General features: G+C 38.8%; 1 protein-coding gene across 2 annotated transcripts in view; it reads left to right on the top strand.

The window, feature by feature from the left end:
* LOC106994999 (ankyrin repeat domain-containing protein 26) overlaps positions 1–24097 on the top strand; it is an 84986-nt gene extending 60889 nt beyond the window's left edge. For both annotated transcript variants that reach the window (XM_028840983.2, XM_028840977.2), the window contains 6 exons: positions 197–343; positions 13810–14097; positions 14687–14904; positions 17234–17462; positions 18855–18934; positions 21514–24097. In XM_028840983.2, the coding sequence (XP_028696816.2) occupies positions 197–343; positions 13810–14097; positions 14687–14904; positions 17234–17462; positions 18855–18934; positions 21514–21571 (1020 nt within the window). In that variant the 3' untranslated portion in view covers positions 21572–24097. The remainder of the gene's footprint in view (positions 1–196; positions 344–13809; positions 14098–14686; positions 14905–17233; positions 17463–18854; positions 18935–21513) is intronic.
* Positions 24098–25737: the final 1640 nt, after the last annotated feature.

Raw genomic sequence — 25737 nt, 5'->3', positions numbered from 1 at the left:
TTTGGCAGGAAAATAACACCTTTTCTGTCCTTAACTGAATTCAGTATTGAACAGGAATGTTCATTACACATGAGGAAAAGAAGGTGAATCAAAGTATGTGGTAATATTTTTCAAAGTATATATGTTAGAGTTAAATTCTATGACCATCATTTAATAATAAGGTGACATAAAATCAATAACAAAAATATCTTTACAGGAAATTGTGAGACAAATTCAACAAGAATTGGCTGATACTGTAAAAAAACAACCTGTATCAGAGCCTTCACTAGAGGCTACACCATGTTATGTTAATTTAGATGAAACACGGGACTCAAAGAGGAAATCAGGTCAAATCAGAAGTCAAGTATGTATAAAATATAACATGTCAACAGTTAGTCTATAGCTGGTTAAATAATATCAAGTGTTTTAGGATACTAATTTCAGTGAAGAGCTTTCTTTTTTATTTTCGTTATAATTAATTTTATTACAATTTTATTACCATTATAATATACTTATTTCTTAACCTCTTGACTTTTATTCTGTCATTTTTTCCTCTTAATTATGTACATATTTTTATTATAATATTTACCTTCAGGAAAAGTTGGGAATTAGACATCATTTCTCACAAAAGTTGAGAGACATTTTTTCTGTGTAACAGTATTTTTTAGTGATTTTCTCTATTGCCATGGTGAGGCACACCAGATTAAATCAGAAGATAATGTTTATTTCAGAAAATTGTCTTATTTCCTATCTTTACTTTTGTGAATGGGTACAGAATCTCTGTATATTTATTTCATGCATTTCAGGATAATGCATACAGGGAAAAACTGTTATACTGGTCTTCAAAATGCAAATGTTTTAGGTTAGTTTACAAACTACTTGAAATGTTAGGCATTTCTTTCCTATTTTGTTTCTTTTAAATATATTGTAAAACAGAAATATTCAGATCATGTATAGTATATAATCCAAAGTAGAGAAGAAATTTATCAAAATCCTGCCATTTGATTTTTAAAAGCAACTTTATTAAGATATAATTCACCTACCATACAGTTCACCCATGTAAAGTGTGCGATTCACAGTTTCTTAGTATATTCACACAGTTGTGTAACCACCACCACCATCAATTTTAGAACATTTTTATGACCCTGAAAAGAAACTCTGCATCCCTAAGCTATCATCGACCAGTTTTCCCCTTTTTACTCAGCTCCAGGGAACCACCAGTCTCCTTTGATTGTACAGATTTGTCCATTCTGGATGTTTTCTATCAGTGGAATTACACAATATGTGGTCTTTTGTGACTTTTTTTTTCCACTTAGAATAACATTTTAAGAGTTTTCTGTGTGGTAGCAGGTATCAGTACTTAATTTCTTTTTATTGCTGAGTAATATTCCATTGTGTGAATATACCAATCATTTTATTTATCCACTCATCAATTGATGGACCATCAGGTTGCTTCCAGTTTGGACTGTTATTAACAAAGCTGCCATGAACTTTGATGTAAAAGGGCTTGTGTTTGCACTTTTTTGTAAGAGTGCATATGTTTTCATTTCTATTGGGGTTATACCCAGTGGAATTGCTGGGTCATGTGTTAACTCTTTGAGGAGCTGCCGGTCTGTTTTCCAAAGTGGCTGTGCCATTTTACATTCTTATCAGTATTGTGAGGGTGTTCTAATGTTTTCATACCCTTGCCAAAATTTTCCATATTTTTGACTGAGAAAAGATTTCATTCTAGTAGTGCTATGAGGTACTTTATTGTGGTTTTGACTTGCATTCTTCTAATGACTAATGACTTTAAACATCTTTTTATGTGTTTATGAACCATTTGTATATCTTCTTTGGAGAAATATCTATTCAAATCCTTTTCCCATTTAAAATTTTTTTTTTATTTCTGAATTTTAGAAGTTGTTTTTGTATCCCAGGTGTAAGTCCCTTATCAGATGCATGATTTTCAAATATTTACTTCTACTCAATGGCCTTCCTCTTTGCTTTCCTGATGGTGCCTGTTCAAGTTCCAAATTTTGATCAAGTCCAGTTAATCTATTTTTCCTTTTGGTGTTATGTCTAAGAAACCACTGGCAAATGCAGTCACAAAGATTTATGCCTGTGTCTTCATCTAAGAATTTTATAGTTTTAGCTCTTACATTTAGCTATTTTGAATAAATGTTTAGATATTGCATTTGGTGAGACAATACCATTTGTTGGAAATACTATTCTTTTCTCATTTGTTTTTTAACTCTTGGTGAAAATGAACTGAATACAAACATACAGATTTAATTTTGGATTCTCAACTCTAATATGCTGGTCTATGTCTATCCTTGTTCACTAACACGTCTTGCTCAATTTGTATGACACGGAGAAGCATTTTGTTACAAAATAAAGATAAGATGGTCTCACCTTCTTCATACAAACAGGCTCAAAGTAAGGTAAAGGGGAAATTGTACTTAATTTCTTAACATTCAAAGGACACATTTGTTTTATTCCTGAGAAGATTAAAGATAGTTCCATAATATTCTCTATTTTCTCATTGAAGAAATGAACATAAACATTGAATACTAGATTGATTAGTAAACACTCAAAGTTACTTATCTCTTAGAATTTCAATGAATTGAAATCAGGTCAAACATCTGATTTTGGTTAGAAAATCAAAATATTGCTAGTTTTTTTCACCTTTTATACTTTGTGAACCCAGAAGATCTAAGCCAGGTCTCAGTTAATTTAGAGAGTTTATTTTGCCAAGCTTAAGGACATGCCCATGACACAGCCTCAGGAAGTCCTGATGACATGTGGACAAGGTGGTCAAGGCACAACTTGGTTTTATATGTTTTAGGGAGACATGAGACATCAATCAATATAGGTAAGAGGCACATTGGTTCTAGAAAGGTGGGACAACTTGAAGCAAAGGCAGGAAGACTCAAAGTGGGGAGGGAGCTTCCAGGTCCCAGGTAGGTTATACACAAAGAAATACGTTCTTTTGAGTTTCTGATTAGCCTTTCCGAAGGAAGCAAGTCAAATATGCATCTATCTCAGTGAGTGGAGAGGTCACTTGGAATAGTATGGGAGGCAGGTTTGCCCTAAGCAGTTTCCAGCTGGAGTTTTCCTTAGTGATTTTGGGGGCCCAGGATATTTTCCTTTCACAACTTCAACCATATATTTCCTTTCATCCTCACCATCTTTATCCCATAACTTGAGGAACAAATTCTAAAAAGGCTCTTTTTCTTTATCAGACTTTGTAACTGAAGAAAATTTTAGAAAAACTTTCTCCTCAATAGTTCTTATGCCTTTCTCCTAATTGTCTGCTGCTTCTCGTTAGCATTGTTTGTTGTTAATAAATTAAATTCAGCACTTATTAATTCCTACTTTAAAGGACATTAATTTCTACTGTGTAAGTTATTTTTTCTTGATGTCTCTTTGTTTAAATCAAATTTTCTGTTTATTTTTTCCTAAAAAATTATCTAAAGTTGAGTCGCTGAAAACACCATTTATTTAGTTCAGCCATCTGTGGCTGGGGAAAACCTTGGCCGGGGCAGCTTATCTCCATTCCCTTGAGCTTCACTTGGGATAAATCAGAGGTTGGAGGACTGGAATCCTCAGAAGGCTTGTTCCCTAACTGTCTGGTTGTTCATAATGGCCATTGACTGAAACTTTAGTTGGGGCAGGCAGCTCAAATACCTTCATTGGAACTCCTAGGCTGTCTTTGTGGCCTGAGCTTCCTCACAACATGGGGGCTAAGTTCCAAGGACAAGCAGTGTGAGATGGAGGGCCTTTTCTAACTTAATGTTGGAAGGCACGTGGTATCACTTTCACCACATTTCTTCATTAGAGGCCAGTCAGTAGGGTTGGCCCACAGTCTACTTCTTTATAGGATACAGTTTTTCTTCTATTTTTATTATTTATCTATTTATATATATTAGAAATTGGATCTCACTGTGTTACTCAGGCTGGCCTTAAACTCCTGAGCTCAAGGGATCCTCCTGCTTCAGCCTCCCAAGTTGCTGTGACTACAGGCATGTTACCCCATGCCTGGCTTTCTTTTATATTCTGTGGTCATATATATTTGTACATATTTATAGGATACACAGTAATATTTTGATACATGTAAATAATGTATAATCATCAAATCAGGCTAATTATTATATCCAGCACTTCAACCATTTACCATTCTTTTTTTTTTGTAAACATTCATAATCCTCTCTTCTAGCTTTCAAAAAAATACAATAAATCATAGTTAATCATATTCACCCTACAATGCCACAGCACACTAGAGTTCATTCTATCTAGTGGTAATTTTTTATCCATTAACCAACCTCACCCCATGCCCCACTCCCCTTCATTTCCCAGCTTCTAATATCCACAATTCTATTCTCTACTACCGTGAACTCATTTTTAAAAATTAGCTCCCACATGAGTGAGAACATACAGCATTTGTTTTTCTTTGCCTGACTTATTCTACTTAACATAATGTCCTCCAAGGTCATCTATGTGGCTGAGAATGATATAATTTTATTCTATTTTATGGCTGAATAATCTTCCATTGTGTACAGATACCACATTTTCTTTATGCATTCATCTGTTGATAAACATTTAGATGGATTCCATATCTTAGTAATTATAAATAGTGATACAATAAAAATGGCAGTGCTGGTATTTCTTTGATACATTTATTTTCTTTCTTTTTATAAATACTCAGTAGTGGGATTGCTGGATTGTTTGATACTTCTATTTTTAGTTTTTAAGAAAGCTCCATACTGTTTTCCTTAATGGCTATACTAATTTACATTCCCTCCATGAGTGCATAAGTTTCCTTTTTCTGCAACCTCACCAGCATTTTTTACTTTCTGTCTTTTCGATAGTAGCCATTCTAACTGTAGTGAGATGATATCTCATTGCAGATTTATTTCCTTTCCTGATGATTACAGATGTTGAGTATTTTTTCATATATCTCTTGGCCATTTGTACATCTTCTTTTGAGAAATGTCTATTCAGATCCTTTGCCCACTTTTTAATCAGATGATTAATTTTGTTTTTGCTGTTGCGTTGTTTGAGCTCCTTATATAGTCTGAATATTAGACCCTTGTCAGCTGAATAGATTGCAAACATTTTCTTCCATTATGCAGGTTGTCTCTTCACTCTGTTGGTTGTTTCCTTTGCTATGAAGAAACTTTAATTTTGATATAGTCTCATTGGTCTATTTTTGCCTGTGTTTTTGATGTTTTAGTCATCACAGCTTTGCCTAGACCAAGGTACTGAAGTATTTCTGCTATGTTTTCTTCTAGTAGTTTTACAATTTTGGTTCTTATGTTTGTCTTTAATCCATTTAGTGTAGATTTCTGTATATGGAGAACTATAAGGATCTAGTTTCATTCTTCTGCCTACAGATATCCAGTGTTCCCAGCCTCATTTGTTGATGAGAATGTTCTTTTCCTGATGGATGTTCTTGACTCTTTTATCAAAAATTGCATGGCTGTAAATATGTGGATTAATTTCTGGGTTCTCTATTCTTTCTGTTGATCTATGTATTTGTTTTTATACCAAAACCTTGTATTTTGGTTACTGTATCCTTGTAATATAATTTGAAGTCAGGTAGACTGATGCTGCCACCTTTTTTTTCCTCAGGATTGTTTTGGCTAGTGTGGCTCTTTTTTGGTTCCATGAGTTTTAGAGTCATTTTTCCTAACACTGTGAAAAAGCGATGTTGGTAGCTTGATAGGAGTAGTGTGGATTGAATTTGTAGATCGCATCGGGCAGTATAAGCATTTTGATGATACTCATTCTTCCAATCCATGAGCGTGGATTTTTTTCATCTGATGGTTTAATTTCTGATTTCTTTTGGCAGTGTTTATATTTCTTCTTGTAGAAATCTTTCATTTATTTGGTCAGATGCATTTCCCGGTATTTTTTTTTTCTGTGGCTGTTTATAAATGGGATTGTGTTCTTGATTCAGCTTTCACCTTAAACATTATTGGTGTATAGAAACGCTGCTGATATTTGTACGTTGATTTTGTAACTAGAAACTTTACTGAAATTGTTATCAGATCTAGGAGCCTTTTGACAGTCTTTAGGGTTGTCTAGGTGTACAGTCATATCATCTGAAAAGAGAGATAGTTTGACTTCTGCAGTTCTTATTTGGATGCCTTAAATTCCTTTTTCTTGCCTGATTGCCCTGGCTAGGACTTCTAGTACTATGTTGAATAGGAATGGAGAGAGTGGGCATCTTTTTCCTGTTCCAGTTCTGAAGGAAAATGGTTCCAAGGTTAGCCCATCGAGTATGATGTTGGCTGTGTGTTTGTCATAGGTGGCTCTCATTATTTTCAGGTATGTTCCTTTGATGCCTAATTTGTTGAAGGTTTTGATCATGAAGGAATATTGCGAGTCTACTGAAAGCTTTTCCTGCATCTGTTGAGATGATCATATGGTTTTTAAAAATTCTGTTTATGTAGTGAATCATATTTATTACTTTGTATATGTCAAAGCAACTTTGCATCCCAGAATAAAGCCTGTTAGATTGTAAAAAGTGAATTTTGGGTCAGGCATGGTGGCTCTTGACTGTAATCCCAGCACTTTGGGAGGCCGAGGCAGTCAGATCACAAGGTCAGGAGATCGAGACCATCCTGGCTAACATGGTGAAACCGCATCTCTACTAAAAATACAAAAAATTAGCCAAGTGTGGTGGCGGGTGTCTGTAGTCCCAGCTACTGGGGAGGCTGAGGCAGGAGAATGGCATGAACCTGGGAGGCAGAGCTTGCAGTGAGCTGAGATCACGCCACTGCACTCCAGCCTGGGCAGTAGAGTGAGACTCGGTCTCAAAAATAAATAAATAAATAGATAAATAAATAAATAAATAAAGTGAATTTTTGATGTGTTGCAGGATTTGGTTTGTTAATGTTTTGTTGAGAATTTTTGTGTCTATGTTCATCAGAGACATTGACCTGCAGTTTTCTTTTTTCATTGCCTCTCTTTCAGCTTTTAATATCAAGATGATGCTGTATTCATAGAATGAGTTATGGAGGAGTTTCTCAAAGTCGATACTTTGGAATAGTTTCAGTAGGATTGGTAACAGATCTTCTTTGTATGTCTGGTAGAATTTGGCTCTGAATCCTTCAGGTTCAGGGCGTTTTCTTTGGTTACTAGGTTTCTAAATTACTGATTCCGTTTCAGAACTTGTTATTGTCTGTTAAGGGTTTTAATTTCGTCTTGATTCAATCTTGGGAGGTTTTGTATTTCTGGGAATTTATCCATTTCCTCTAGATTTCCTAGTTTCTGTGCATAGAGGTGTTCATAGTAGTCTTTGATGATATTTTGTATTTCTGTGGGATCCATTGTAATGCCATCTTTGCTATTTCTAATTGTGCTTATTTGGATCTTCTCTATTTTTTCTTTGTTAATGTAGCTAGCTAGCTATCGATCTCATTTATCCTTTCCAAGAACAAACTTTTGGTTTTGTTGATTACTTGTAAGGATTTTTGTGTCTCAAATTTATTCAGTTCTGCTCTGGTTTTAGTTATTTCTTTACTTCTGCTAGCTTTGAGGTTATTTGGTTTGGTGTTTTGCTAGTTCTTGTAGGTGCGATTTTAAGTTGTTGATTTGAGATCTTTCTAACTTCTTGATGTCTACATTTAGTGCTATCAACTTTTTTCTTAATACTGGTTTTGCTATATCCCAGAGATTGTGGCATGTTCTGTCTCTGTTTTTATTTATTTTCAAGAGGTTTTAATATCTGTCTTTATTTTGTTGTTTACCCAAAAGTCATTCAGGAGCAAGTTGTTTAATTTTCATATAATTATGTGACATTGAGAGAAATTATTGGTATGGATTTCTATTTTTATTCCACTAGGGTCTGAGATTATGCTTGGTATACTTTCAGTTTTTAAAAAATGTACTGAGACTTGCTTTATGGCTGAGCATGTGGTCGATCTCAGAGTGTGTTCCCTGTGCCGATGAGAAGAAAGTACATTCTGTGGTTGTTGGGTGGAGGATTCTGTAAGCGTCAATTAAGTTCAATAGGTGAAATATGAAATTTAATTCTAGAATGTCTTTGTTACTTTTCTATGTCAGTGTCTAATGCTGCCAATGAGGTGTTGAAATTTTTAACTATAATTGCATGGCTAACTAAGTCTTTTCATAGATCTAGAAGTACTTGTTTTAGAAATCTGATGCTCCAAGGTTGGGTGCCTATATATTTAAAAATATTTATGCCTTCTTGTTGAATTGAGTTCTTTTATCATTGCATATCATTCTTTATCATCTTCTTCTTTGTCCTTTTTTAAAACTGTTGTTGGTTTAAAGTGTGTTAATCTGATACAAGAATAATGACCCCTGATTTTTTGTTTTCCGTGTGCATGGTAGATCTTAGTTTATGGCTTTACTTTGAGGCTGTGGGTGTAATTATATGCGAGATGGGTCTTTCGAAGGCAGCAGATTGTTGGTTCTTGATTTTCTTTAATCCAACTTGCCACTCTGTGCCTTCTAAGTGGGGTATTTAGATCATTTTATCTAAGGCTAATATTTATATGTCAGATTTTTATCCTGCCAGGATGTTATTATCTGGTTGCTTCGTAGTCTCCAATGTGTATTTGTTTATAACGTCTGTGAACTATGTACTTACGTGTGTTTCTGTGGTTGCAGGTATTGTTCTTTCATGTCCCTGTTTAGAACTCCCTTAAGGATCTCTTGTAGGGCTGGTCTAATGGTTTTAAATTCCCTTAGCATTTGCTTGTCTGGAAAAGATTTTTTTCTCCTTCACTTATGAAATTTAGTTTGACAGGATATAAAATTTGAGGTTTGAATTTATTTAAGGATGCTAAAATAGGCCAACACTCTTCTGGCTTGTAAGGTTTTGCTGATAAGTCTGCTGTTAGCCTGATGGGGTTCCCTTTGTATGTGATTTGACCCTTTTCTCTAGCTGCCATAAGACTTTCACGTTGACTTTTGGATGCTTTTCACTATGTGTCTTTGGAATGACCATCTTGTGTAGTATCTTATCTCTGAATTTCTTGAATTTGCATGTCAGCTTCTCTAATGAGATTGGGGAAAGTTTTGTGAATTATATTCTAAAATGTGTTTTCCAAAGTACTTATTCTTTCTCCACAATGCCAGTGAGTCATAGATTTGGTCTCTGTATATGATCCCATATTTCTCAGAGGTTTTGTTCACTTTTAAAAATTCTGTTTTCTTTATTTTCATCTGACTGGGTTGATTCAAAGGACCAGACATCAAGCTCTATAATTTTTTCCTCTGCTTGGTTTAGTCTGTTGTTGAGGCTTCCAATTGTGTTTTGAAATTCCTATAGTGAGTTGTTCAATCTCAGAAGCCCAGTTTTCTTCTTTCTTAAAATGGCTATGTCATCTTTTAACTCTTGAATTATTTTACTTGCTTCCTTTGTTAGGTTTCAACTTTTGCTTGGATCTCATTGTACTTCCTTACCATCCAGATTCTGGATTCTAAGACTATTATTTCAGCATTTCAATCTGGTTAGGATCAATTGCTGAGGAGCTAGTGTGATCCTATGAGGGTTAGAAAACACTATGACTTTTTGAATTGCTGGACTTCTTTCACAGATGCTTTCCTGTCTGAGAGGGCTAGTGTTTATTTATCTTTTTGAAATTGCTGTCATTTGGATATGACTTCTGGTTTCTATATTCCTATTCTTCCCTTGAGTGTTTGACTGTTGTGTATGTTGGAACAGTTCATTGGTTTAGTTTCTGGGTTCTTTCAGAAGGCCAAGGATCTTTATGAATTTCTCCTTCCTTCTTTCCTTCCTTCCTTCCTTCATTCCTTTCTTTCATTCAAGTTTTGTTGTTGTCACCTGGGGTAGAGTGCAGTGGTACAATCTCGGCTCACTGCAACATCCGCCTCCCATGTTCAAGTGATTCTCCTGCCTCAGCTTCCCAAGTCACTGGGATTCAGATGTGGGCCACTACACTAGGCTAATTTTTTTTTTTTTTTAAGAAGAGATGAAGTTTCACCATATTGGCCAGGCTGGTCTCGAACTCCTGACCTCAGGTGATTCACCTGCCTTGGCCTCCCAAAATGCTGGGATTATAGGCATGAGCCACTGTACCTGGCCTCTACGGATTTCTTAGTTGTGGCTAGTTTCTTGCATTGGTTTTCACAGGCTAACTGTGTTGAGGGAATTAATTTTGTTTGGTAGTGTAATTCTGGCTTCAATCCCATAGATGGTGCTTTGGAGTAAGAGCTGGTAGATAGGCTCTTACTCAGCTGCATAACTCTTTTGTATATCAGTGTGTTTGGAGCAGGCCTCTGAGGAGGGGGAAATAGTTGGCAGGGAGGCAAGAAATGCCTTTCTCACAAAGTTTGTTCCCTAGCCTTCAGAGAATCCCCTTCAATCACTGGTGCTACACTCCCTCTTTCTTAGCTCCAAAGAAGTCCCTGGACAGCTGCACAGCCTCCATCTTTAAGGCCAGGGATGTCCAATCTTATGACTTCTCAAGACCACATAGGAAGAAGAAGAATTGTCTTGGGCCACACATTAAACACACACTAATGATAGCTGATGAGCTAAAAAAGGTTGCCAAAAAAACTCATAACGTTTTAAGAAAATTTACAAATGTGTGTTGGGCCACATTCAAAGTCTTCCTGGTCTGCATGCAGCCCATGGGCCCAGGACAAGCTTGCTTTAGGGGCAGCCTGAGCCAAAGGTTAGTCCTCCAAATGTCCAGGGACCTGCTGATTCCTTGTGCTTGGAAGAGTCTGAGTGGGATACGGGGTATGTCTGCAGGTGTCTGTGGATGCTGTGGGTCAAGGGTGAAGGTCCCCTGGATAGGGTGGATGGTGCCATGGGTGTGCAGCTGGTGAAGTATGCACATCCTGGAGTTTTTTGCTCAGCAGTTGGCTTTGAGGACCATAAAACTCATGCTCCCCTGACCAGGTTTTCTGTGATGTGTACTTTTAGGTAAGGCCTGACCAGCTAGTTTTGCCCCAAGCTTTCTGAACCCAAATCTTTGGCCTGATATGTGTTCCAGGTCACAGGTTTCCCTCGGATGGAGTCTGTGGCCAGCCAACAGGCTATGCTTTTTCCAGACCAGTCTTGTAGAAGGAGGCACACCCAGCTCCTGTGCCAGCACATGAATCTGTGCCTCACTCTTCTCATTGTTCTGAGAGTCGGGGGTGCCACCCCAATTTGAGCTCAGGCCACAGATATCAGCTCAATACCCCTTAACTGTGCACTCAAACCCTGGGAAGTTGGGACGGGTCTCGTAGCTATATCCTCTGGTACCTCAGGGTCAAGCATTGGCTGTGCTGGAGTGGGCAAACTGCTTTCAGGCTGCCAGACAAACACTCAGGTGGGGCAGTGGAGGCTGTGTTATGTGTACACCCTTGAGGGAGCAACCAGGCAGGAGCTGGGGAGGGACAGGCAGACAAGGGGGTGTGCAAATCAAATGCACTTCAGGCCCTTGGGAAAGGCAGCCCTGCTTTCTCCTGGTTTGGCTGTCAGCAGGGGCTAAAGTAACTCAGAAAGATGGAGAGCCTTGGGGGATGGGTGCCTATTCTCATATTTTCCTGCAGCTACCTCATGCATGAAATCTTTTGGGCTCCATGCATGTTCAAGCTCTGCCTCTCCCTACTCTCTTGGCAGTTCCCCCTGCCAATTCAAATGTCTGTGTGTATCATGGGATCTCTTGTACCTAGGATCTCAGAGGTCCCTGGCAGGATTGTGTGACCTCTAGTTCCTTCACTCTCTCCTTCCTTAGGTCCAATTCTGGACCAAGAGCTGGTCCTGGTGACTGGTGACTCCATCTGGCTTCCTAGCTTCCTTCCTCTTCAAACTCAGTGTCTGCATTGCCTCTCTATTGACTTTGAGTGCTTTTTCCCCCCAAAATCTGTTCAAAGTGTGATGGCTTACTCAATATTTTGTTTTCTGTCTGTGGAAGAGGTGTTTCCTGGCTGCATCTGGTTGATCATCTTGTTCCCCAGTTAAAAATGTAATTCATATTTTGATATGGTTTGGCTCTGCGTCCCAACCCTAATCTCATCTCAAATTATAATCCCCATGTGTGGAGGGAGAAACCTGTGATCCCCACATGTCAAGGGAGAGATGTTATTGATCATGGGGACAGTTTCCCCCATGGTGTTCTCATGATAGTGAGTGAGTTCTCATGAGATCTGATGGTTTTATAAGGGCTCTTCCCCCTTCTCTTTCTCCTCTCTCTCCTGCCACCATGTAAGATGAGCCTACTTCCCCTTCTGCTGTGATTGTAAGTTTCCGGAGGCCTCCCCAGCTATGCAGAACTGTGAGTCAATTAAACCTCTTTTTAAATACATTTTACTCAGTCTTGGGTAGCGTCTTTATAGCAGTGTGAAAATAGACTAATATGTATTTTAATAGCGATCGTATTTAACCTGTAGACTCCTTCAGGTAGTATTTTAACAATATTAATTCTTTAAATTCATGAGCATGGGATATATTTCCATTTGTTTTTGTCCTCTACCATTTCTTTCATCAATGTTTCATAGTTTTCTTGCAGGGGAGCTCTATCACTTCTTTGGTTAAATTTGTTCCTGAGTAGTATTTTATTATTTTTTAGCAATCATAAGTGGTATTGATTTCTAGTTTTATTCCATTGTGGTTTGAGAAGATACTTGATATGATTTCAAGTTTTTAAAATTTGCTAAGACCTGTTTTCTGGCCTAATGTATGGTCTATCCTGGGGAATGTTCTATGTGCCGATGAGAAGAATGTGTATTCTGTAGCCATTTGATGAAATGTTCTAAGAGTTTGTTTGAGGGGTCTAGGTTTTTTATATACAGGATCAGGTCATGTGCAAAGAGAAATTTCAATTTTTCTTTCCCAATTTAGATGCCCTTAATTTTTTTCTCACCCAGTTGCTCTGACTAGGACTTCTAATACTGTGTTGAATATGAGTGCTGAATGTGGGTATCCTTGTCTTATGCCAGTTCTTAGAGGAAAGACTTTCAGCTTTTCCTCTTTCAGTGTAATGTTAGTTGTGGTTTTGCCATATATGGTCTTTATTGTGTTGAAATATGTTCCTTCTATGCCTAATCTGTTGGAGGTTTTATCATAAAGATTCATTAATTAGAGTCTTATTTTCAAGTCTTCTTCTCACAGTGATTTATTGGTTTAGGTTTGGATAATTTAATGTGGTGTTCCTAAAACTTTTTTAGAAATTATGGGGAATAACAAAGGGTGTGAGGGGGCAAGAGACTTTGTACTAAGAAGTGACTTAGACGGAGTGCAGTGGCACACGCCTGTAATCCCAACACTTTGGGAGGCTGAGGCAGACAGATCACTTGAAGCCAGGAATTCAAGACCAGTCTGGCCAACATTGTGAAACCCCATTTCTATTAAAAATACAAAAAATTAGCTGGGCATGGTGTCAGGTGCCTGTAATCTACTCAGGAGGCTGAGGCAGGAGAATCGCTTGAACCCAGGAGGCGGAGGTTGCAGTGAGCCAAGACCATGCCACTGCACTCCAGCCTGGGCAACAAGAGTGAGATCCCACCTCAAAAAAAACAAAAACAAAAACAAAAAAACAAAAACAAACAATAAAGAAGTGACTTGGAGCCATTTTAAAGAGGAAATATATTACACAATCAGGAAAATGAAAGCCTACTATCACATAAAAATATTGTGTGGCAAAGATGATGTGAGTAAAACATACATTTTTGTGATTCCTGGTGGTTTTAAATTTGTTTTTGATTTTCTAAGTAATTCAAAGATCCATGTTTTAAGAATCTACTACAGTATAGATAACATTTTATTGCAACTGAATTTATTTAAAAAATGATTAGTTTTATGTTAGACTATTCTGTCTTCTTTCTTCCTTACAAAACCATATTATTTTACTTATGCAGCCTGATCTTACAGAAGCAGTGGAAACTGCATCTTCAGAAGGTCTACATGTGGATGCAGAGATTGAAGTTCTTCAACAGTCATTATTATATATGAAAACAATGCAAGAAAAGCGCAAAATACTACGGAAGGATCAGGAGAAGTTGGAAGAAGAACTAGTAAACCTCAAAAGTCACATGGAAATGAATATGTTACAATGTGACCAATTGGAACACTATAAACAGGAGGTCGAAGAAGGAGCAAGGCAGGAGATAGCAGAACAATTAGAAACCATTGATCTAATTTTACAGGTTAGTTTATTATCAGGAACGTGCCTTCATTCATTTCACTGCAAATTATATTTTGGATACATACATAGTATATGTTTCCTCTCCTTCACTTATAGCAATTTGTTTGGTAGATTTCTAGAAGGAAGGTGGTATCTGTTTCTCTCTTTAAATATTTCACTTGCCATCATTATTGTAACTAAATTGATCTTCCATAATAATGATTCTCATTAGTGAATCATTTGATTACTAAGACAAGTGGCATGAAACAAGACTAATAGAGAAAGAAAAATGTGATTTAGAAAATATACTATACTCTTGAAGTATTCTTAAGTTATATTGCTCAATTTTTCAGAATTTAAATTGATTTTATTATTCTTTGGAGTGTTACATTTCATGAGTACTACTATAAGCATGATTTAATATTTTTACAATTCAGATTAAGTTATTAATTTAGTTGATACTCATAATAAATATATTAAACTTCAGTTGCTTTTTTTCACATACTTAGAAATGCTCTCTACATCACCTACCCAAAACAAAAAGAAACAAATACACAATAATTATTCAGATTATAATTATTTGTTTAATGTACCCTTTCAATTTGTTTTAGACACAGAAAATAGCCCATGACAAGTTACAGTTTTTAACAGAGGAAAGCAATGCTACTATGAAAAGTCAGATGGAACTTACAATTAAAGATCTGGAATTCAAACTCTACAAAGCAAAAACTTCACAAGCAGACTGTAATACAACAGAATTGGAAAAATATAAGGAACTGTATCTAGAAGAATTAAAACTTAGAGAATCTTTGTCAGATGAACTAAACAAGTAAGTCAAAACACAGAATCATAGAAAATAAATGAAGCTCATTAATTTGCCTCAAAGGCATAATTTTTAGTGAGACAGGTTCATGAGATTAGGGGGAAGTGAAAGCTAACTAGGTTAAACAATTTTGGAAAATGATGTTAGTAAATGAGCTTACCTTTAAAATGTTAATCCGCCAGTGGCTCACCAGAGGTCAGGAGCTCAAGACCAGCCCAGCCAACATTGTGAAACCCCGTCTGTACTAAAAATACAGAAATTAGCCGGGCATGGCGGTATGCTTCTGTAATCTCAGCTACTTGGGAGGCTGAGGCAGGAGAATCACTTGAACCAGGAGGTGGAGGTGTCAGTGAGCCAAGATCACGCCACTGCACTCCAGCCTGGGTGACAGAGTGAGACTCCATCTAAAAAAAATAATAATAATAAAATAAAAAAATTAAAAAAAGTTAATCCAGGGCAATTCATGTCACTCCCCTCTTTTTGGATGTGTTTTTTTGTTTGTTTTGTTTTTTGTTTTTTTGAGATGGATTCTCACTCCGTCACCCAGGCTAGAGTACAGTGGCACAATCTTGGCTCACTGCAACCTCTGCCTCCCAGGTTCAAGCAATTCTCCTGTCTCAGCCCCAACCTTTCATATTCTCACCACTCCTGGCTAATTTTGATATTTTCGGTGGAGCTGGAGTTTCACTATCTTGGCCAGGCTGGTCTTGAACTCCTGACTTCAAGTGATCTGCCCACCTCAGCCTCCCACAGTGCCGGGATCACAGGCCTGAGCCATCGTGCCTGGCCTGTTTTTTGGTTTTATATGGCTCTTTATCCCCTTAATATTCCTATGTGGTTAACCTGATCTATTAGTCTTTCAGCCAAGTTTCTTTGAAGCTTCATAATTTAGACAGTGATATTGTTACACAATTGTTTGCCAGCATTCCCCTATATAGAAATATTAATGAATTGAATTATTTTTTATAAGATTACAACTTAAACTGAAAAAGGGTCAGGTACTTCTACTCCTCTGCACATTCTGGCACTCAGTAAATTAACTGTCATTGATTGCGACCTTTGGTAGTAACATTAGAGGCCACCTTGGAACAAAGTATTTTGTATAGTTTTTCCACGCCACATAAAGGCATACTTGTGAAATAGGGAATAATTAACACAGGGTTGAAAGGAAATCTAATTCACAAAGTGGTGAAAAATAACACCTTGGTCAGCCTGAGGTGGTAGGTGGAATACCAAAAGGGCAGGCCCCACTTCTGATGTGTGGGTCACAATTTTAGGAGTTAATCACCCTTGGAGATGATTGAGTTCTCTTTGATCTTGGCTATCTCCTTCTCCCCAGGGAATTGTTGCTCTGAATGATTCCTCAGTGTCAAATGCTTCTCAAATAATGGGTGAAATGTACAAGGGTGGTAAAAAGACATGCTTGAAAGTGTCTTTGAGAGAGAGTTTTTTTTTCTGTAACTGGCTTACTAAATACAAGTATTTCTAGCTTTATTTTACTTTTAGTTATTTCACTGGAGTAAAATATTTTTGGATTTATAGTTTTGGATATATTTCGGCACTCCTGTATATCTAAGGAGTACCACATGATGTTTTAATATATTTATACATAATCAAATGGTGATTCTAGTCCAGCAAATTAACATGTTTATCATTTCATATAGTTACCCTTTAAACACAAGTATTTATTTGCTTTTTTACTTTTTTTTGTTTTGAGATGGAGTTTTGCTCTTGTCCCAGGTTGGAATGCAGTGAAACGATCTCGCCTCCCGGGTTCAAGTGATTCTCCTGCCTCAGCCTCCCAAGGAACTGGGATTACAGGCACCCACCACCATGCCTGGCTAATGTTTTGTATTTTTAGTAGAGACAGGGTTTCACCATGTTGGCTGGGCTGGTTTTGAACTCCTGACCTCAAGTGATCCACCTCTTTTGGCCTCCCAAAGTGCCTGGATTACAGGCATGACCCACCACGCCCAGCCTAACTAAACACAAGTATTTCTAATGGCATCCTTAAGAATCTTATAACTAGAGCCATTTCAGAAGGCAACAAATGTCACCTGTTAATCCACATATCATTGATAGCTTTCGCTCTTCCCTCTCTACTTTGTTTGAATTACTTGTTAAAAATCCTCTAGAAGTACATGTAGTTCTTTAGAACAATTTAAAAATTAAAACTGTGTACAGTACACATGCTCTCATACATTTTCAGAGTTAAAACATAGTTTGTGGTATCTTTCATTGACTCATGGTGACTTTTTAAACAATGCAAGTCATTTAGACATAATTTGTAAAAAAACCCAAAATACTCAGTGTCTGTGTTTTGCAATCTTCACAGACGTAAAGAAATTCTAGCAGACGTCAGTACCAAACTTCTTCAAGAAAAAGAGCAGAGCGGATCTTTATTTACTTCTCATACTATAAGGGCAGTCCTACAGTCAGCATGCAATGGAAATCTTAATGAAAATTTAGGTCTCAACAGAATACATATTCCAAGAGAAACCTTAAGGATTCCTACCTTAAGCTCATTGTCTTCAAATATCAGAATGGAGAGCGACTTGTCAAAGGTTAGATATAGCATCATTTTTTCTTTCCTTCTCAGACTTCTGATATAATTCTTGTATTTTTTTTTGCAAAATATTGAGTTGTCTAATTGACTTATGTATTTTAAGTAAAGGTCATAATTAACTGTGTTTTTAAGGAAAGGAAACAAACTTTACAGCCTTTTTTTAAAGTCCTTGGAGCTCTCATTGTCAAGAGATATTCATTTGTTAACTTTATTCGATAAATGTAACTAAACCGGCACATTTTAAATTTCTGTAAAAATTGCATTTAAGTTAGATTTTGGAAATGAAATGGTATTGCCTGACAACTAAAGGTATACTTTGAGATGGTTTGGCTTACTTTCTAATTGATTTTAGTTTGGCTTGGGTTCATAATGCTTTTAAAGTTTTCCTGTAGCATCTCAAGGTTCCCACTTCTAATCAGATGTGAATAATTGATATCAAATACCTGACCACATATGGATGATTATTATGTAAAGGAATCTAAGACAAATACTTTTTATGAATTCTATGAACCTGTAACACTAAAAAAGGTTTCTTCTGTTTTTCAGTTTAAAGTTTTGTGATTTTCTTACATGAGTACATCCTTAATTGCTATTGTACTTACAGCATTTTAATATCAATTGTTATAAAATGTTCTTGTTGCTGTGCAATCATACAGCAGGTTTTAAATACTTAAAGCAATATTTGAATTCATAAAGTGAAGCTCACTTATGTCTATCTTACCATCACTTGAATGATTTATGGCTAAGATGACAATGATATCAAGAGTAGTTAAATAGCAAATGTGACCAAATAGAATCCATTCTACTTCCTACTCAGAATTCCATGTAAAACTGCACAGGGTTCCCATCTCCCTGGGACATGACCCTTTCAATGTTTCAAGGTTCAATTGAACAAGAACCTTGCAATCCAACTGTCAGGGTGGCATTAGTCAGATATGAGCAGGCAGGAGGAAAGGTAGCTATATGGGAAGGAACACCCCAAAACGACTCTTAAGGTGCTTAGTAATCACTCATTCTGTGGTTGAACTGTCAGATGTGTTAGCTACATTCAGATAAAGAAGGGGAAAGGCAAAAGGGATGGCTATACAACCTTTCTGGGTGGCAGCAATGAGCAATGCCACCATTGGGTAGAATTTATCTTGATCACTGGGTTCTGCACATGTGCATTAACCAAGAGTAAGGGAGAGCCCCCCAAGCCTGGGTGTGAACTGGTCAAGAACAAAGGCAGGAACCCAAAGAAGAAAGTGAGGAAAAAGGTCAAATGCAGAGTGTACTGGGGCTGCTCCCAGCCAAGTTGGCCCACTCTTCTCTTAAAGCATACTGTCACTTCTGCAATACATTTTTTGCTAGATTTACTAACTGATCTTTTGGCTGAATTCTTTCTTGCAAGAAGACAAGAACCGAGGACACTTTCTGGAACTCCAGGCTTGGCAATCTCTCTCGGTGTTGTGACTTGCATGCTGTCGTGAGGTAAGGGCTACGCTCCCTGCTGTCTCCTCTCACATGTCTGCTCCTATCCGGCATAGTCTATGAGAATGCTGAGCATGCCGATCAAGCTCCCTGGCATCTCCGCTTTGTGTGCTCAGCTGAAGCACTTCTACCTAATGCCCGACAGAGCCCCTCCAGGCACTGAATGTTTTCTTCTTGCCAGAGACCCCAAGGCTTCTGATTACTTCCACATTCTCACAACTGACTTCTGGGGACTCACCACCCTGTCTTTCTTCACAGTTGGTCCTGCTGCCGATGCCATCACGGCATCTCTCTTGCTAGCCAATGCCACCTACTTTTTCCTCTTCTTTTCCCAGATAGGCTCCAATAGAGTGGCTTTGGCCCAGGCTGGAGTGCAGTGGCCAGATCTCAGCTCACTGCAAGCTCCGCCTCCCGGGTTTACACCATTCTCCTGCCTCAGCCTCCTGAGTAGCTGGGACTACAGACACCCGCCACCTCGCCCGGCTAGTTTTTTATATGTTTTGGTAGAGACGGGGTTTCACCATGTTAGCCAGGATGGTCTCGATCTCCTGACCTCGTGATCCGCCTGTCTCGGCCTCCCAAAGTGCTGGGATTACAGGCTTAAGCCACTGCGCCCAGCCTAGAGTGGCTTTTTGAATGCTCTGTCACTGTCTCCTCTGCACTAATTCCATCTCCCGAAGGAATTTAGGTAAATTTCAGGTGCTATGGTCTTGGTTTAGGGTTCTCCTGGATGTAGCTACTACCCAAAACTCTTTCCATGTTCTGACCACTGAATTCTCCGGGATTTACTAGTCAACTTCCCTCTTGTGGCCCTCCCCACTGTCCTTGACATGCTTTGCCTGTATGCAGAGGGTTATCACACAAAAAGCTACAAAATTATAATTGGGCACAGTCATCTATAATTAGACGGGAGACCTATGGACCTGGGGGATCAACAGACCAAATGAGGCAAAGAGGTCACCTCTCAGTAGGGAGCATGCAATAAGGGTGCATGAAGTGTGAAGCTCCTGAGAGGCTAGGGATGCCTGGCCTAGTGTGGGAAAGAGATGGAGAGGATGTTCTTCCCCTTTCATAATGGATGAGAATGGACAGGATGCTCACTCTCCCCTGGCCTTTACTTCTGTCTGTCTTTCAGATGGACATTCAACACCCCACACTGTAGGAGTCACCCCTTGGATGCATTCTCAAAAGTTAGGACAAGATTGATTCCTAGACATTAAAGAAAAAGATGTTAGTTTTCTTTTGTAACTCTTCATGGCCTCAATACAAAACTATATGACTATGGAAGTCTGGCCAGAAAATGGTAGCCTTAATTTTAATACCATCTTGCAGCTGGACCTGCTTTGCAGGTGACAGGGTAAATGGTCAGAGGTACCCAATGTCCAGGCCTTTATGGCTCTAAAAGAAGATCAGAATCTCTCCAAAAATGCAAACTAGACCATGCCATTTTGGCTCTTGTGAGCCCCTCAGTGGGTAATTCTCCTATAAATGGCTTAGGAAATTTCCCAGCAGAGCATCCTCAGCCTCCTTTAATTCATCCTCCCACTGAGGATCCAAAGCCACCAGCCCCTTGTACTCACCAGAGGAATAGGAATGGGCACTGGGACACGAGGCCCCGGAGGCTGGTATCAACTGCGAGAGGTCCTACATCTGTCTTAAAATGTTCAATGGAAAGTTAGCTATGTTTTGCATGACTCCTGCCACTTTGGCAAGAAAAAACTTTCAATAATGTGCAAATGGCTCTTTTGGGGAAAAAAATCTTTCCAAGACTCTCGAACAAGTTTGCAGGGCCTGTGCCCTTGATACATTAAACATCCCACAAGGAGCCGAACCTCCTTTTCTTTTCCAGCCAGTCCAATGGGGGAGCACTTATGCTGGGGAGGACTGGCAGTTTGACTTCAACTGACTTCCTGCCTGTCAAGGGTATAAATATCTTCTGGTCTTTGGAGACACCTTTCCAGGTTGGATAGAAGCTTACCCAGTGTGAATGGGAAAAGCAATGAGGGTAGTAAAGGCCCTCAAGGAGGTCGTCCCCCGGTTTGTCATTCCCAGGTCACTGCAAAGTTATAACAGTACATCCTTCACCTCACAGTTTACTCAACTTGTTTCTCGGGCCTTGGGAATCAGTTACTTTCGACTTTTCTCCTGGCATCCACAACACTCTGGAATGGTTGACAGAATTAACCAAACTCTCAAGCAAACCTTGGAAAAATTATGCCAGGAAACCTCAAAGCCATGACCAGAGCTGTGATGTATTGCTCTACTAAGGCTGAGAAACATACCCACCTCTAACTTACAACTCAGTTCTTTTGAGTTATTATGTGGAAGATCCTTTCTTCACTTTCCTGTTGGATACTGAAACTTACCAACTCACTAATTATGTTACTTCTCTATCCCAGTCTCAGCAGGGAATTCAAAAACTGGCCAAAAGATATTTTCACATCCTGAAAACTCTGACCAAATTTTATACCCTCCAAGTACTCAAGTTCTCATTAAGACTTGGAAGGATGGAACTCCAAACTCTCAACTGAGTCTTATTTGGAGAGGTCCTTACACTGTTTTGCTCTCCACTCCTACAGCAGTTATGGTGCCAGGGATCACCAGGTGGATCCACTACTCCAAGATAAAGCTGTGTGACTCATCTCTGGCAGAGGAAGTCGTAAAGGCCCCATTGGACACCTGGACCACGGAGCCCCTCCAGGGTCTCAAACTCCTCTTCAAGCAAATCCAAAAGAATAAAGATAAGTAAATTAGTAATGCTTTGGCCTGTTACACCATGAATCATAATACTCCTTGCAGGTTTACTAATATGTCTTTGCTACTGTGAACCAACACCACCCCCCACCCACCCCAGCGCCCCAGGAAAAGGTCTCTTCGGCCCTACCTGGATTTAAATCTCAAAGCCGTTATCTGGGTGGTGTCCTCTCTAACACTCACTGAGTTAATAGCTTTTTCCCATAATCAACAGACATCTTAATTTGGCTCTGATCTGCTCTCTTTGGGACCATGCAGCCAAATGCTCTATGCTCCCAGCTAAAATCACCCTCATAGGCCCCAACAGCCCACAACTATATATAAAAAAAATCTACAAGCAGCTCAACAGCTACTAAAGTTCACCAAATCTTCCTATCCCTCAACCTATGGGCTATGCACGAATTAGTTCTATCTAGGGCAGGAACAGCCTACTCAGCCACGATACAAGAATAGGCAACTTCTCAAACCCAATTTAGCTTCACCTATCACTGGGGCTTCTCTATACAAAACCTTCCCAGAGATGCATACAGTACCTAACACAAGCAAAGGGGACTTTCAAGCTTTTCTTAACACTTGCACTATTTTAGGCCCCTTGTTCTCCCCCATCACCTTCAGTCAGGTACCCCTAGGCATCACTACTGCCAGAGATTCTGGAACTTTTGTGGGTTCTCTCAACCCTGAGCACTGCAACACAACCATCACCATTGTCAATACGTCTCATACATTTTTTTTTTTTCTAGAAACTAAAATCTCCCAATACCAAGTAAGGTTCTCTACCTTACCAAGCCAGGAGGGGTCATGCAAAAATTTCAAATCTTTAACTCCCTTTAGAAGCTCTTCTCCTTGACATTACTAGACACATGCTCTTCTGGGAAAATAAGAACCATCTTCCTACTCAAACTAGTCACTCATGTCTGGCTCTTCTAGCAGCTCCAACTTTAGTGACAGAATATCACATCTTGCATAGCCAATGAGGATATTGGTAATGTTTGGAATTGACTTTGCCTCCTTCCATATCCATTCTTGTCTGCCTATGACAGAACTTTGCTTTCTGTGTGGGACACAGGCCCACCTATGCTTCTCTGCAAAGTGGACCAGAACACCCATGCTGGCTTACCTAAACCCTAGCATCTCATTGCCCCAGGTGATGCTTCTCGGCCCTTGCTCTTATTACTGGGGCCCACCAAGCAATTCAATTAATTCCCTTTCTTGTTGGGCTTGGCATTACCACAGGTGCCACAATAGGAATAGCCAGCATTGGCACTTACTCCTGAACCTACCACAGCCTGTCTCTGGAATTGGTTCAAGAACTAGAAATGACTGCTTGCTATAAAAGAGTTACAGTGACAAGTCAGTTCTCTCGCAGCTGTAGTTCTCAAACGTGGTAGAGGTCTTGACATGCTGGTTGCAGCTCAGGGAGGAACTTGACTGTGCTTGGAGAAGAGTACTGATCTGGGTTAAGAGATCAGGGCAGGCTCAGGAGCACATTTGAGATCTCATAAACTAGGCTTCTCATCTTTGGGAAGAGGCTGCTGAGGGGTGTCACCTGGTTCTGATTCTCATGGCCCCTCCCCTTCCTGGGACCCCTGACCTCTATCTTCCTTCTTCTCTTTTCTGGGCCTTGCTTCTTGAATCTACTAACTAAGTTTATTTCGTCCCATCTAGAAGCCGTCAGACTTCAAATAGTCTTGTGACAAGGATATCAACCTCTTTCCTAACCTTGAGGACAAGCAAGTTTCTGCATGTCTCCTCTGGACACTGTGGGTCAAACCTTTTGAGAGACAACAACAACCTCTGAAAGCTTCTTGCCATGACAGCAAGCAAGGAGGAGGGACCAGAAGACCCTCAACGCCCCTTTGCAGCAGGAAGTAGTTACAGAAGAATGACCTCCGCCCTATTTCCCAAAAGATTTCTGGGTCCCAACTCCTTAAGAGATAAATGTAAGAGGAGGCAGTTAGTCAGACATTAGCAGGCAGGAGGGGAAGTACCCATGTTGGAAGGAACAGCCCAGAACACCTCTTAAGATGCCCAGTACTCACTCTGTGGTGGAACTGTCAAAGTGTGGTTAACTAGATCCTGATAAGGGAGAAAAAAGGCAAAAGCAGAATTCTTGAGAGCCACACAGGTGCAATGAGTACAAATTTGATGGCTATGTGCCCTTCCCGGGTGGCAGTAATGAGCAATGTTCCCATTGGGTGGGATTTGTATTGATCACTGCGTCCAGTGCACGTCCATTAACCACAGTAAGGGATGATTCCCCAAGCCTTGGTGAGAAGTGGGCAAGGAAAAAAGCAAGACCACAGCATATCAAATGCAGAATATCCCGGGGCTGTTTCCAGCAGGGTCAGCCCACTCCTCTTTTGGAGTGTCCTTTTACTTCCCCAATAAAACTTTTGCCTGCTTTACTAATTGGTCTTTTGAGTGAATTCTTTCTTTGAAGAAGACAACCAAGAACACTCTGGAACACCCCAGATAGGTAACATCAACATGAGAGTTCACTCATAATAGGAGTCCATTTCTGGGGATCTCGAAGTGAATCCAATAATGACAAAGTATATCAATTACAGAATTGGTAAGGAAAAAAATAGTTCAACTATGCTTGACTGACTTTAAGAACTTTGTCTAAGGTTTGACCATCTTTCAACCATTGGAAAATTACAAAAACTGGGTGCAATGGCACACAACTGTAGTCCCAGCTACTCCAGATGCTGAGGCGGGAAGATCACTTGAGCCCAGGGATTCAAGGTTGTAGTGTGAAATGATGGTGCACTGCAGCCTGGGTAACATAGCATGACCCTGTCTCTCGAAAAGATTACAAAAATTATAAAATATTTGTTTTCACAAAAATAAATAAGTAAATTTTAACTAGTTTTTTGTGTCTCATTGTTATTAAAAAATTCAGTCAATGCACTTTGGCTCATAGTTTTGGTGGTGTTTTTATGATCTTAATGCACAGAAAAGTAATAATAGACCCATGTTAAATGAGGCCTTAACCTTCTTTCTTTACCTGGGTTCATGTCCCAACACATCAGGGAAGAGCAAATCTAAAGTTTTTAAGAAAGCATTGCAGCCAAATAGCTTAAAAGAGAACAAATTAAATCCTTGTTTTAATACATAAATTACAAAATCCTAGGTAGCAGATTTAAAAAATCGTATTGTTAGTTTTGTTTTATTTCTCTGCAAAAAAGATGATGAGAGTCTAAGTGCTTCAGAATCGTAAAATTCTGCCACTGGGTACAAGAAGAAAATGAAAAATACTTCTGTAAACTGTTAAGCATGATTTAAATATAAATGTTCTAATTAGTTTTTACCAGCAAAATCGAGTAATATATCATTTCACAAGATGACAATGAAAGAGGGTATAGATGCAGATGCGGTGCCAGGGAAGATTTTTGAGTCAAGGGGTGTTTATTTTTAGTATTTCTAGATAAGTTGAAAAATAGTTTATTTTAAACTTAATATAGTAGTTCCAAGGCAGACTTGGTTCCCTTGTGATGCACTGGTTTGCCAAATTAGGTTAGACTTAGTAAAAGAGATTAAAAATGATTCTCTCAAGATACAAAGGGGTAAATCCATAATCACTACAAGATCCCTTAAAAGAGTTTTAATATAGTTGCCATCTACAAAATGCTTAAGTTAAAGAAAGAAGATGCCTTCTAGAGTTGCTAGAAAGTGTAAGTTGATTTCAAACAGTGATGAACTTTCTGAATGCCTCTTCCATGTTGGATTTTACTATGATACCATTTTCAAACAGTTAAAAGCCACTTTTTTATTCTGCAATAAGCTAAAGGATGGCATAACAAGAAGCAAGGTCAATGAAGATATCCAGAGAGTAATATATGAATATCATATATGCATTTACTCAGAAGATTATTTTCCTGTTAGCACCTCTGTTTTTTGCAAATGGCATTTGTCATGGCCACAAGATGCAGAAAGACAGAAAGAAAAGCTGTTTTTCCACCAACGATGGGCAAATTGATAGTTTTCAAAAATCTGGAGAGGGAAATGAATATATACATAAAGGTCATCAAATCTACCTACAGAAAGCC

The sequence above is a fragment of the Macaca mulatta genome, chromosome 20 (genome assembly GCF_049350105.2).
Source record: "Macaca mulatta isolate MMU2019108-1 chromosome 20, T2T-MMU8v2.0, whole genome shotgun sequence".
In the NCBI taxonomy this organism is placed as follows: Eukaryota; Metazoa; Chordata; class Mammalia; order Primates; family Cercopithecidae; genus Macaca; species Macaca mulatta.
The sequence above is the reverse complement of the archived record's forward strand: the minus strand, read 5'-3'. Positions and strand labels throughout refer to the sequence as shown.